The sequence below is a fragment of the Oncorhynchus masou genome, chromosome 15 (genome assembly GCF_036934945.1).
Source record: "Oncorhynchus masou masou isolate Uvic2021 chromosome 15, UVic_Omas_1.1, whole genome shotgun sequence".
In the NCBI taxonomy this organism is placed as follows: domain Eukaryota; kingdom Metazoa; phylum Chordata; class Actinopteri; order Salmoniformes; family Salmonidae; genus Oncorhynchus; species Oncorhynchus masou.
In genome coordinates this window covers 27,730,879-27,745,535 of record NC_088226.1, presented here as the reverse complement: position 1 = coordinate 27,745,535, position 14,657 = coordinate 27,730,879, and the positions used below count along the sequence as shown (strand labels likewise).

Genomic DNA, 14,657 nt, shown 5'->3' with positions numbered 1-14,657 from the left:
ACATGAACACAGTTTAACATTCCTACACTACAGCCCATATAGGATCAATTTCATAGACATCACCACTTGCTTGTTGCTGGAACTATTCACATAAGGCTGACGGGATAATTCAGGTGTGACTGAGCAGGCATCTGTAGTGCTGGCAAAGTGGCACCAGCATCAATATCCAAATCCATGTGCTACTTACTGCCATTGAACCCTTGAGCAAAGCATTGAACCCCCCCCCCCCCAACAAAAAAAAACTGTTCCAGAGGTACTGCTACACAATTGACCATGTGATGCTTCTGGGTTAAGAACTAGAACTGAAGTGAATATACAATTTCAGTGCAAATGGATAAAGAGCAAGCTATTCTAACATTGCTACAGAAAATCATTAAATAATGCAAGAAAATACATGATTTGGAGGTTGAGATTTAATTGGAAATTAGACGTGGCCTGACAGTGAGCATCTGCAACCACACGGCTGGGGTTTATTCATTACGTCTTGCAACGGAAACTGTTTACGAACCCAACGGTTTCCGTTGAGTTTTTATTTGGAGTAATGATTACACCCCAGTACTACAGGTCAACGGTGCGAATGAGTGTCGAGAATGATGTATTCGAGTTAAAACACACATTCACATGCCCCACACACTTTTACATGCCCGCTGCCATAAACAAACAGTTAACTCCCACATCTGGACAGAGAGTCTCCATAGTAACAACTGGATACATGCATCCAGAGGAACTCCAAGAACTTCGAACAATTACCCACAGTGCAATTAATCTAGCTATACACAGATCTCTCTCTCTCATTGGGAACGCAATAATGACTTTGTTCCATTTAAACATTTTATTAACATCAAAATCTTCATAAATAATTTGTGAAAAAAACAAACCAAAAAATAGTTATCCATGTCCTTGTATTAGTTTGGTCCTTTAATGTGGAAATTGTCCCCAAAATAAAATTAAAATGATTTGTCCAAACAGTCAGTTCTTCAGAAAAAACGAAGGAATAATAATAAAAGCCATTTAGCAGACACAAATTAAAGGAAATTGGGAGGAAGGAGGTAAACTGATACTCAAGCACGGACAGGGCGAACGCGTCACTACATTTACAAGGGGTTAACTACTGGACTCAAGGACGACTGTACAGGAAGAGGACGCTTTTCGCTTCCCGCCCAATCCCAAATCACACCCTATTCCCTATTGAGTGCACTACTTTTGACCAGAGTACTATGTAGAGAATATGGTGCCATTTGGGATACAACCCATAACACCTCCCTCGTAGATCTGACAGGCATGAATAAGCAATATAGGTAGGGGGTAGATATGTGGCTTTACTATTACCATATTGCTAACACTTATTCAAACATATTAGATCTACAAAGGACCATCAAGTAGTGCCACTAGGAAAGAAGTGGTTTAAGGGAGTTGATTTGGAACCGGTCGTAAAAGCATGCTCTACAATTTGTTCTTTATTTCTTAGTTGTTTATATATGGATGACACAGCGTTGACTCAATGTACACGGATGGATGGACAGATTGACTTTTTCTTTCTCTATTTCGTGGAGAGGATGAGAGCCACAATAAGACCGTAGAGCCCTAGGACCTCTGCAAAGATCAGGATGAGGATCATGCCCACGAAGAGCCTGGGCTGCTGAGCTGTGCCTCGAACACCTGCGTCACCCACAATGCCGATGGCAAAACCAGCCGCCAACCCACTCAGCCCCACGCTCAGCCCAGCACCAAGGTGGAGGAAACTCCTACATGAGAGAGAGGTGAGGGATAGAGCGAGTTGAAGAGAGGGTAGAAAGAGAGGAGGGATGGAGATGGGTTGGAGAGAGGGAGAAAGATGGGGAGGAAGATTTATTTAAAACAATTGCTGTCAAAGAATCCCAAAGAGATTGCAGACCTTCAGTTTACAGATGTAGTACATCGCTAACACTTCTGAAAAACAATGGTGAAAAATCCACCAATCCTATCAAGTGGAGCCAATACCATATTACTACCAATCAGATCACTTCAGACATGCAGTGCTTAGCGGTAGACTTGAGAATGGGTAACTAGCGTCTGCAATGTCTGAGCTCTTACTTGTAGAGGGTGACTTTCTCTGAAATGTTGTTGGCGATGAGCACCGCCACCACCAGCCCGTAGATGGCGATGATACCTGCCATGACCACAGGAATGATGGACTTCATGATGAGCTCCGGCCGCATCACCGACATGGCAGCGATGCCTGTGCCGCTCTTAGCCGTGCCATAGGCCGCCCCCAACGCTGGAGGAGAAGGAGAATTTAGAATTTCAAAAAGACAGAATTCCAAGACCATCCTATTTTGTCAACAGAACACAATTGTTTCAAGTAAAAAAAACATGAGACAAGAGATTAGATTGTGAGAGCGTGTGGGTATTAAAACCAATGGAGTTTGACAGTAGTGTCTGCGCTTGTTGATCAAAGCCCGTTTTCATCACAGGTAAGCTTCCTTTTCCACACTTTGTAGCTCTAGGAAAAACATCTTAACTCTTTACATCTATGAAGAACACTCAATAGATCAGCAAATGCATTAGCACAATGGTAATGCCCATCACAATGGTTTCAGGAGTTTGTGCAAGGTGGAGAAAGAGGTAGGGGAGTTTGTGTGTGTTTAATGGGATTGTTTGTGATTTTGGCAACGAAGCCCTTTATCTACTTCCCCAGAGTCAGATGAACTTGTGGATACCATTTGAATGTCTCTGCGTCCAATATGAAGTTAGTTAAAGGTACATTCATGAGCCAATGCTAACTAGTGTTAGTGCAATGACTGGAAGTCTATGGGAACAGTCATTCCAGTCGTTGCACTAATGCTAGTTACCAATTGTGTTAAAGCTAGTTAACAACTCCCTTCCCTTCAAACTGAACGCAGAGACATAAAAATAAAAAAATGGTATCCACGAGTTCATCTGTCTCTGGGGAAGTTGACAAAGGGCTTCATTGCCAACATCCCAAACTATCCCTTTAACTCTCGAGGCTCACACCTTTCTGTGATTGCAAAGGTTCCCAAATTCATGAGAGCCTTAATTGCCTTAAAAAAAAAAGTGTCCTCTTCTCCCTGTCAACTGTACTGATTGGCAAAGACTTGACAGGTATAAACATGGTGAAAACATTAGGATAGCTTTCCCTTGGTCAGGTCTTTCAGTTAGGAGAGAGGATGCGAGAATTTAAGGAATAACTATTTTAAAAAAGAGCCACGGAGAGAAAGACTCCAGGATGTAGCCAGAGAAAGACATGGTGTGTGTCCCAATATCTCCTTTCTCATGAAGTGTACACTTGTTCATTACTTCCCACAAACCTAAAAAAGCACTGTCTTGATGGTGGCATGGGAAAGACGTATACTGAAAAAAAATTTAAACTGCAACAATTTCAAACATTTTACTGAGTTACAGTTCATAGAAGGCAATCAGTTGATTGAAATAAATGCATTAGGTCCTAATTTTGAATTAGGTGAATGGTGGTGGTGAATTTGACCCCCCATTGCCAAAATCTACCCGCATTTGACAGGTGTTAATTCTAGTCCCTGAATGAGATAATGGGGACATAGCCATGCAGTGCTGAACCCCGAAGGCAGTAGAGCTAGCCTAGTCAAACTGAAGAGAAAAAAATGCCAAATGGCAAGGCCAGTCTGGTATTTAACCTTTATTTAATAACTAGGCAAGTCAGTTAAGAACAAATTCTTATTTACAATGACGGCCTACACTGGCCAAACTCGGACGACGCTGGCACAATTGTGCACCACCCTATGGGACTCCCAATCACAGCCGGTTGTGATACAGTCTGGATTTGAACCAGGTTGTCTGTAGTGACACCTCTAGCACTGAGATGCAGTGTCTTAGACCACTGTGCCACTCGGTTTAACTTCTCTTGGGTAGGGGGCAGAATTTTGACGTCCGGATGAAAAGTGTGTCCAAAGTAAACTGCCTGTTACTCAGGCCCAGAAGCTAGGACATGCATATAATTGGTAGGTTTGGATAGAACACTAAAGTTTCTAAAATTTGAAAATTATGTCTGACTATAACAGAACTGATATGGCAGGCGAAACCCAGAGGACGAAACCCAGAGGACAACCCCCCCAAAATAAAATTCAGCCTACCTCTATTTTCAATGGCTATCACTTTTATTATCAGGCCAAGTCCTCCCAGATTGTAGTTCCCAGGGCTTCCACTAGATGTCAGTCTTTAGAAAGAGTTTCAGGCTGGTTTCTGGAAAAATTTGCCAGAAAAACTACAATTTCTAGGTGGCTCTTCTAGGTGGCTCCCATTTTGGCTGTAGTGTTTCCAAGCGTGTGGAAGAGAGCTCGTTCTTTGGTCTCTGGTAAAGACAATAACGATTCGTCGTCTTAAATGTTAGCGTTTATTTACGTATTAGGGTACCTAAGGTTTGATTATAAACGTTGTTTGACTTGTTTGGAAAAGTTCATTAGTAACGTTTGGGATTCATTTTGTATGCATTTTGATGGGAGGGAAACTGGGTGGATTATTGACTGAAGCGCGACAGCTAAACTGAGTTTATGGGTATAAAGAAAGACATTATCGAACTAAAAGGACCATATGTGATGTAACTGGGACCTTTTGGAGTGCCAACAGAAGATCATCAAAGGTAAGGCATTTTTTATATCGCTATTTCTGACACCTGCCTGGTTGAAATATGTTTTTCATGTATTTGTATGCGGGGCACTGTCCTCAGATAATCGCATGGTTTGCTTTCGCGCAAAAAGCCTTTTTGAAATCTGACGGCTGGATTAACAAGAAGTTAAGCTTTATTTCGATGTCTTACACTTGTGATTTTATAGAAGTAAAATATTTATAATACTGTAGTTTGAATTTCGCGCTCTGCAATTTCACTGGATGTTGGCCAGGTGGGACGCTACCATTCCATCTGCCCATAAGAAGTTAACCAGCCTATCATCCACAGTACTTTAATTAGCCATGTAGCCTATGCTCACATCTCCACAAACATCAGTGTGGGGCATGCTGGGTTTGGGCGGTATCCAGATTGTCATAACGACCTTGTGCCATACTGGGATATTTGGTAATATCGTCACTGAACACAAGGGGCGCTATTATCAAACCCCACAGACTAATCAGAAGTACATGAGAATGCTAATACTAACGAGCGCAATACAGACATTTTATACAGTCTCTGACCTAAACTATTTGCAAGACAGACATTCCAGCAAAGTTTTACAAGTAACTCAAAAGATGCTACTCACAGTTGGGTGCACACACAAAACAAGTATTAGACACCTACATTTGCACACAGGCCAGGTAGCCTATGAGCCTACTTCTATGCATAATCAGGTGCTCGTCCTTACTCAACATTGACAGAAGTGCTCCAAACAAAAGACAATGACTAAATTGACAAAGCTTGTAAATGGAATGAAATAAACAAATACTTGTTTCTCACAAGTGTAGCATAGTTTGTGGGCTCTGCAAACAACGTGTCCAATCTGACAATGAGAACAGTAAAAGACTGGAATAATAATTGTGTTGAATTAGAGGTCGACCGATTCAATCGGAATAGCCGGTTAATTAGGGCCGATGACAAGTTTTCATAACAATCGGAAATCAGTATTTTTGGGCGCCGATTTTTTTATACCTTTATTTAACTAGGAAAGTCAGTTAAGAACACATTCTTATTTTCAATGACGGTCTAGGAACGGTGGGTTAACTGCCTCGTTCAGGGGCAGATCAGATTTTCACCTTGTCAGCTCGGGGGATCCAATCTTGCAACATTACAGTTAACAAGTCCAACGCAATAATGACCTGCCTCTCTCTCGTTGCACTCCACAAGGAGACTGACTGCCTGTTACGCGAATGCAGTAAGCCAAGGTAAGTTGCTAGCTAGCATTAAACTTATCTTATAAAAAACAATCAATCATAATCACTAGTTAAATCTATATTGAATGCATTAACAGAAATGACCATAAACAAACATTGTAGATTAGACATTTATAGAAATTAACAGTAATATTTAGGCTACTACTCGTGATATTTGTAATGGGGAATTGATAGACACTAACAAATCAAGGCAAACAATTGACACATTGAAATTAAGAAACAATGAATGTTTATAAATTGGTGGGAGAACACATTCTGGAGAGGGACGTGCATTTTGGTCACCCTCCTTGGACTGTGGCATCCACGCAGCCTCCGCAATGGATTAGTCTCCGCCTCCGCAATGGATTAGCCTCCGCAATGGATTAGCCTCCGCCTCCGCAATGGATTAGCCTCCGCCTCCGCAATGGATTAGCCTCCGCCTCCGCAATGGATTAGCCTCCGCCTCCGCAATGGATTAGCCTCCGCCTCCGCAATGGATTAGCCTCCGCCTCCGCAATGGATTAATTCACTGAGAAATTTTTATTTTAATTATACACGGCTCAAAAAAATAAAAGGGAACACTTAAACAACACAATGTAATTCCAAGTCAATCACACTTCTGTGAAATCAAACTGTCCACTTCGGAAGCAACACTGATTGACAATAAATTTCCCATGCTGTTGTGCAAATGGAATAGACAACAGGTGGAAATTATAGGCAATTAGCAAGACACCCCCAATAAAAGAGTGGTTCTGCAGGTGGGGACCACAGACCACTTCTCAGTTCCTATGCTTCCTGGCTGATGTTCTGGTCACTTTTGAATGCTGCTGGCGGTGCTTTCACTCTAGTGGTAGCATGAGACGGAGTCTACAACCCACACAAGTGGCTCAGGTAGGGCAGCTCATCCAGGATGGCACATCAATGCGAGCTGTGGCAAGAAGGTTTGCTGTGTCTGTCAGCGTAGTGTCCAGAGCATGGAGGCGCTACCAGGAGACAGGCCAGTACATCAGGAGACGTGGAGGAGGCCGTAGGAGGGCAACAACCCAGCAGCAGGACCGCTACCTCCACCTTTGTGCAAGGAGGAGCACTGCCAGAGCCCTGCAAAATGACCTCGAACAGGCCACAAATGTGTATGTGTCTGCTCAAACGGTCAGAAACAGACTCCATGAGGGTGGTATGAGGGCCCCACATCCACAGGTGGGGGTTGTGCTTACAGCCCAACACCGTGCAGGACGTTTTTCATTTGCCAGAAATCACCAAGATTGGCAAATTCGCCACTGGCGCCCTGTGCTCTTCACAGATGAAAGCAGATTCACACTGAGCACATTGTGACAGACGTGAGTCTGGAGACGCCGTGGAGAACGTTCTGCTGCCTGCAACATGCTCCAGCATGACCGGTTTGGCGGTGGTCAGTCATGGTGTGGTGAAGCATTTCTTTGGGGAGGCCGCACAGCCCTCCTTGTGCTCGCCAGAGGTAGCCTGACTGCCATTAGGTACCGAGATGAGATCCTCAGACCCCTTGTGAGACCATATGCTGGTGCGGTTGGCCCTGGGTTCCTCCTAATGCAAGACAATGCTAGACCTCATGTGGCTGGAGTGTGTCAGCAGTTCCTGCAAGAAGAAGGCATTGATGCTATGGACTGGCCCGTCCGTTCCACAGACCTGAATCCAATTGAGCACCTCATGGATGCTTTAGTCCAGGTCTGGAAGGAGATCCCTAAGGAGACCTTCCGCCACCACATCAGGAGCATGCCCATGCGTTGTCGGGAGGTCATACAGGCACGTGGAGGCCACACACTACTGAGCCTCATTTTGACTTGTTTTAGGGACATTACATCAAAGTTGGATCAGCCTGTAGTGTGGTTTTCCACTTTGAGTGTGACTCCAAATCCAGACCTCCATGTGTTGATAAATTTGATTTCCATTGATAATTTGTGTGATTTTGTTGTCAGCACATTCAACTGTGTAAAGAAAAAAGTATTTAATAAGAATATTTCATTAATTCAGATCTAGGATGTGTTATTTTAGTGTCCCCTTAATTTTTTGAGCAGTGTATATTAGACAGTGTATTCGGTAAGTATTCGGAACCATTGACTCTTTCCACATTTTGTTACGCGACAGCCTTATTCTAAAATGTATTACATATAAAAGAATCCTCATCAATCTACAGTCATTGACAAAAGTTGAGAATGACACAAATATACATTTTTCCACCAAGTCTGCTGCCTCAGTGTCTTTAGATATTTTTGTCAGATGTTACTGTGAAATACTTAAGTATCATTACAAGCATTTCATTAGCGCCTTATTCACAACAATTGAACCGCTCTCCTTGAAGTTCTTGATGATCCGATAAATGGTTGATTTAGGTGCAATTTTTCTGGCAGCAATATCCTTGCATGTGAAGCCATTTTTGTGGAAAGCAATGATAACGGCACGTGTTTCCTTGCAGGTAACCATGGCAGACAGAGTAAGAACAATGATTCCAAGCACCACCCTCCTTTTGAAGCTTCCAGTCTTATTTGAACTCAATCAGCATGACAGAGTGATCTCCAGCCTTGTCCTCGTCAACACTCACTGACATGATGTCAGCTGGTCCTTTTGAAATGCAGTGGAAATTTTTTTTTTTTATTCAATACATTTGCATGGCAAGGAGGGACTTTGCAATTAATCTGATCACTCTTCATAACATTATGGAGTATATGCAAATTGCCATCATGCAAACTGAGGCAGCAGTCTTTGAAAATTAATATGTGTCATTCAAAACTTTTGGCCATGACTGTACACACAATATCACATAATGACAAAGATAATTTAAAAAAATCAGGTTTTTAGAAAAGTTTTAAAAATAAACTTAAAATCATTAAGTATTCAGATCCTTTGCTATGAAACTCGAAATTGAGCTCAGGTGCATCCTGTTTCCATTGATCATCCTTGAGATGTTTCTACAACTTGGAGTCCATCTGTGGTAAATTAAATTGATTGGACATTTTGGGAAAGGCACACCTGTCTATACAAGGTCTCACAGTTGACAGTGCATGTCAGAGCAAAAATCAAGCCACAAGGTCAAAATACTTTCCACAGAGCTCCGAGACAGGATTGTTTTGAGGCACAGATCTGGGAAAGGGTACCAAAAAATGTCTGCAGCATTGAAAGTCCCCAAGAACACAGTGGCCCCCATCCTTCTTAAATGGAAGAAGTTTGTAACCAGCAAGACTCTTCCTAGAGCTAGCTGCCCAGCCAAACTGAGCAATCGGGGGAGAAGGGCCTTGGTCAGAGAGGTGACCAAGAACCCGATGGTCACTTTGACGGAGCTCCAGAGTACCTCTGTGGAGATGGGAGAACCTTGCAGAAGGACAATCATCTCTGCAGCACTCCACCAATCAGGCCTTTATGGTTGTAGCCAGACAGAAGACACTCCTCAGTAAAAGGCACATGACAGCCAGCTTGGAGTTTGCCAAAAGGCACCTAAAGGACCCTCAGACCATGAGAAACAAGATTCTCTGGTCTGATGAAACCAAGATTGAGCTTTTTGGTCTGAATGCCAAGTGTCACGTCTGCAGGAAACCTGGCACCATCCCTACGGTGAAGCATAGTGGTGGCAGCATCATTCAGTGGGGATGTTTTTCAGTGGCGGGGACTGGGAGACTAGTCAGGATCGAGGGAAAGATGAACGGAGCATTGTACAGAGATCCTTGATGAAAACCTGCTCACGTTCACAGACTTGGACGAAGGTTCATCTTCCAACAGGACAACAACCCTAAGCACTCAGCCAAGACAACACAGGAGTGGCTTTAGGACAAATCTCTGAATGTCCTTGAGTGGCCCAGCCAGAGCCCGGACTTGAACCTGATCAAACATCTCTGGAGACCTAAAAATAGCTGTGCTTCGATCCTCCCCATCCAACCTGACAAAGCTTGAGAGGATCTGCAGAGAAGAATGGGAGAAACTTCCCAAATACAGGTGTCCCAAGTGTTAATCGCTGCCCAATGTGCTTCAAAAAGTACTGAGTAAAGGGTCTGAATACTTCTGTGAATGTTTTTTTGCTTTCTCATTATGGGGTATTGTGTGTAGGACCAAACAATGGACCAGTCGACTAATTGCGGTCGGCCCCAATTCTGGTTGATGGGCACCTCTACAACCAGGAGCTTTACATTTCTTGAGAACAGAAATATTTCAAGATTGGGATGCAATGAAATTTTATTTGACAAATGTCCACTCTTACACCTTTCTGTAATCCGTCACATGTAAATACATTATAATCATTTACTTCAATGTCTATCAGATACAGAACCATTTAACGATGTTTCTGAGAGAACCAGAGTGTCAGGACACGAGTCCTGTGCCCAAATGTCAATTGTCAACTTTTGAAATCATACTTTGCACATTTAAGTGCATTATCCCAAGCCCCATATGTGATTTAAAGTCAGAGGGGGTTTTAAGCTCATTCCCATAGGCAGTAACAGGCATAAGGTCATCTGCAGCTATTTTTTGAGTGAGCTGAGACTCTGCAGAGGTCCCTTGCCGACCAGCTGAGAGCACAGTAGACTGCGCATTTGACAGACCACCCTCAAGTTGCTGGCTGTAGTGGCTGGGGCGGGAACTGGGAGAGCAGTGTTGGCAGAGCTCAGTCCACCCCGATGAAGCTCCCGCCTAGTGGGGTGTAGAGCTGCTGCAGGGGATCGGTGGCTGCCAATTTTCCATTCTGGGTATTCACAAGAGGCCTTGGTGTGGATCCTGTTGCAGGGTTGGGGTTGCAATGGGGAGGGTGGGGGGGGGCTGTCTCAGGCCTGTCCTAGGGATGGGAGTAGGGAGAGTAACTAAAACTAGCCTGGGAGGGAGGTTGTGGGGAGATTTGAGGAGGACAGTGGCTGGCGAAGCTCCACACATTCAACACATGAGGGCTGATGATGTGAATGATACATGGTGTAGACTGCATCATATGGTGCACTACCCTCAGGGTAGTGGTCATAACTGTGTCCAGCTGGGCTGACATTTACATTATCCAGGTCGACTTACACTAGTGAGTAGATACTTTTTCGTACTGGCCACCCGTGGGAAGCAAACCCAAAACCCTGGCATTGCAAGCGCCATGCTCTACCAACGGAGGAAATGAATGACACAGATATGATCAAATGAAGAGGGGACCCCAACTCAAATGAATTTAGCACCATCTAGGCTATTGATTGAATATGGCTAGTCAGGTGCTGCATTAGAAGATGGCTTGTCAGTCACTCAGTCTTACTGTGTCAATACCATTGAAACTATTTATACATTTGAATATTTGTAGCTACTTTTTATGTAAATACCGCAGTCAACTTTTGCAAAACGTTAGGAGATGAAGAACATTGCATTTTTCATTTCATCCATCACATAATTTTTCATTATGAAGCTTAACGGTAGTCACGTGGTGGTTGTTTACAAGCACACAACGACGAGAGACCGGAGCCTTGTGAGTCACTCACTGTCGTGCAGCACGCGGCAGATGATCGAGTTACAGTATGGAATTCACAACTAAATGTTTGCCAGCTAGATATCTTATATCAAGTTAACTGTCTAAAATGTGCTAAATGCTCTGCAGTTGTGCATTTGGTTTGCAAATTTAGTAGCTAGTTAGCTATCTAGCTAAATGGTTAGCTTCTTCCACAACATAACAGCAGAGAATCCCCTCCTGGATCAAGAGCCTTGGGTATCTGATAGTATTTCTGATTGACTTAATGCACCACCACTAATGAGCTGTGGAGCTTCTCAAAGTAATGTTTTCTTCACATCAAACAAAGTCTGTTTTAACATCCATTGAGAATGACAATAGTTCAATGGATTTGAAAAATCTTTCCAGCTCTCTTCCTTTTGATAACCCCTCGGTGTAATAGGAAAACAATGAACATTGTCTAAAATCATGTGTAAGGCAATATCCACAATGCAACTCGTTCAGCGTATTTCGGGAGACACAGTTTGTGTTACAATTGTTTGCCTATCCTGAAATAACTTAAGCCGATTTCCATGAACATGGTCTAAAATCAATTGTTAGGCAACACCCACAATTCCACTAGTTTAGTATTTGAAGGGAGACACTGAGTTGCAAATAAACATTCTTGAAACATTTTCCATGAACATGGTCTAAAATCATGTTTTAGTCATTATCAACCATGCAACTAGTGCTGCATGCAACGGGAGACAGTCTGTCTTAAGTTAATTTCCATGAACATGGTTTGAAATAATGCGTTAGGCAATATCCACCATGAAACTAGTTCAGCATATGATGGGAGATACAGTTTGTGTGTTACAATTGGTCAAGCAAGACTCCAATACCGTCATTAAGTTTGCAGGTGAGACAACAGTGGTAAGCCTGATCACTGACAACGAGAGACAGCCTATAGGGAGGAGGTCAGAGACCTGGCCGTGTGGTGCCAGGACAACAACCTCTCCCTCAACGTAATCAAGAGATGATTGTGGACTACAGGAAAAGAAGGACCGAGCACGCCCCCATTCTCATCGACGGGGCTGTACTGGAGCAGGTTGAGAGCTTTATGTTCCATGGTGTCCACATCATCAAACTAACAAACATGGTCCAAGCACACCCAACACAGTTGTGAAGAGGGTACGGAAAAAACCTATTCCACCTCAGGAGACTGAAAAGATTTGACATGGGTCCTCAGATCCTCAAAAGGTTCTACAGCTGCACCATTGAGAGCATTCTGATTGGTTGCATCACTGCCTGGTATGGCAACTGCTCAGCCTACGACCGCAAACTGTAGTATATCACTGGGGTCAAGCTTCCTGCCATCCAGGACCTCTATACCAGGCGGTGTCAGAGGAAGGCCCAAAAAAATGCCAAGGACTCCAACCACCATAGTCATAGACTGTTCTCTCTGCTACCGCATGGCAAGCGGTACTAGAGCACCAAGTCTTGGTCAAAAAGTCATAGCAGCTTCTACCCCCAAGTCAAAAGACTCTTGAACAGTTAATCAAATGGCTACCCGGACTATTTGCATTGTTCCAAACCTACCCCCCCGAGTTTCACGCTGCTGCTAATCTGTTTATTATCCATGTCACCTTACCTCTACCTACATGTTTATATTACCTCAATAAACCGGTGCCCCCGCACATTGACTCTGTACCAGAACCCCCTTTATATAGCCTCACTACTGTTATTTGTTTTATCCCCCCCCTTAAAACTACATTGTTGGGGAGAAATGCGCCACAGAGAAATGGCATTCTGTCAGGACACTGACTATTTCCCCTCCCATTCGGTCAAAGTTCACAGCAAATGCTCCATTCCACTTTCTACTGAATGAGGACATCTAGTGGAAGGCGTAGGAAGTGCTACCAGATCCATATCTTGTTGGGAAAGGAGGGGGCGATGACGTCAAAGTTGCCCCACATTCAGAATTTCACTTCTTGTTTGGAAGATTACCTGCCCTATGAGTTCTATTATACACACAGACAATTCCAACAGTTTTAGAAACTTCAGAGTGTTTTCTATCCAATAGTAATACTAATATGCATATATTAGCAATCTAGGACAGAGTAGGATGCAGTTCACTATGGGCACGCAATTCATCCAAAGTGAAAATACTGCCCCCTATCCTCAAGAAGGGCTTGTAAGCATTTCACTGTAAGGTCTACGACACCTGTTGTATTTGGCGCATGTGACAAATGAAATTTGATTTGACCTTATTTGTGAAAATCTTCAAAATGTTTTGGTGCAATTCAGAAGGCTGATTGAGGACCTTATTACTGATCAGTGGTTTTTTTATGACCATGTCCTTTCTGCTTGCATTTTGTATTTACATAGATGTGTGTAAGTTATGCAATTCTGGGCTCATCTGTAAAATAAAGGTTAAATAAAATTAATAAAAATAACCATATTTGGTGGTGAGTGGAAATGCAACCGGATGCTTCAGATGTATGGTGAAACATCTGGCTCATTGTTCTATCTGTGGTTGAGCAGCCCAGGTGAGCAAGCTGATTAGTAGATAGGCATCTTGTTGCTCGTCGACACGATTACCAACCATCGTTATTTAAAGTATCGAATTGGAAGTCTCCGTTAACACAGAAATACCTACAAACTGTATCAATAGAAATTGGCCAGCTTATTACGTCAATGGCAACGTCATCTGTTACGATGGAAATCTCCATTCCGAATACCTACCCCCTCACATGACAGGAATGATAGCCAGCTATCTAACAAGCAACCGCATCCTCTTGGCTTTTTTGACTTGCCCGCTCCATATTCAACACAACATTCCTTAGTAGTAGACATTTCGGCCGAGTGTAATACGACCCACACATCCCTTATGATTGAACGAGGCATGAGACATATGACTGAACGAGGGTGTTGTGATAGTTAACGTTACCGCTGAAGACCATAGCCGCAGAGGCTCCCATCACTGCGAAGAAAGGGGAGTATTCGGGACTTTCTGACGACATTCTTACGCGTTCAGGGAAAAGCGCACAAACGTCCTTTTTTTTAAAACGTCAACGTTTCTGTCGATTCTCAACACTTGCAATTGCAATGCCCTTTCGTGCAGCACAGGGACGACACCCAACAAAGCCACCTCTTCACAAGAACACTGGCGTAGCGGTAGAAAATGGCGAAACAGGATGTCACATGATCAGTCCACTGGCCATGTCCCATTATGTCGATATAGGGGTGTCCAAAATATCCTGCGTGTCATGTCCATTTCGTTCGCGTGAGAATACAAATAATATAATGTGTTGCCAAGAAAGGTATAACTCGTTTGTATATAATTTAATCAAATAAATTAGATGATATCCATCATTTTGTAGTCATATTGGTATGGTCCGCTGAAGGCTGTCTATTG

General features: G+C 43.2%; 1 protein-coding gene across 1 annotated transcript; it reads right to left on the bottom strand.

Annotated features, from left to right (window-relative positions):
* Positions 1–393: 393 nt before the first annotated feature.
* Positions 394–14,430, bottom strand: LOC135556071 (V-type proton ATPase 16 kDa proteolipid subunit c). The gene is made up of 3 exons (XM_064988963.1): positions 14,190–14,430; positions 2,074–2,257; positions 394–1,745 (listed from the first exon to the last, which is right to left on the bottom strand). Exons 1-3 carry the CDS (start codon positions 14,260–14,262, stop codon positions 1,541–1,543), a joined length of 462 nt encoding a protein of 153 aa, XP_064845035.1. The 5' UTR covers positions 14,263–14,430; the 3' UTR covers positions 394–1,540.
* Between the last annotated feature and the right edge of the window lie 227 nt (positions 14,431–14,657).

Excerpts from the sequence above, each read along its gene's own strand:
- LOC135556071 (XM_064988963.1), bottom strand. The coding sequence starts at position 14,262 with ATGTCGTCAGAAAGTCCCGAATACTCCCCTTTCTTCGCAGTGATGGGA. Across the intron at positions 2,258-14,189 it reads TGCGGCTATGGTCTTCAGCG|CGTTGGGGGCGGCCTATGGC; the intron begins GTAACGTTAACT and ends CTTCTCCTCCAG. Across the intron at positions 1,746-2,073 it reads GAGAAAGTCACCCTCTACAA|GAGTTTCCTCCACCTTGGTG; the intron begins GTAAGAGCTCAG and ends TCTCTCATGTAG.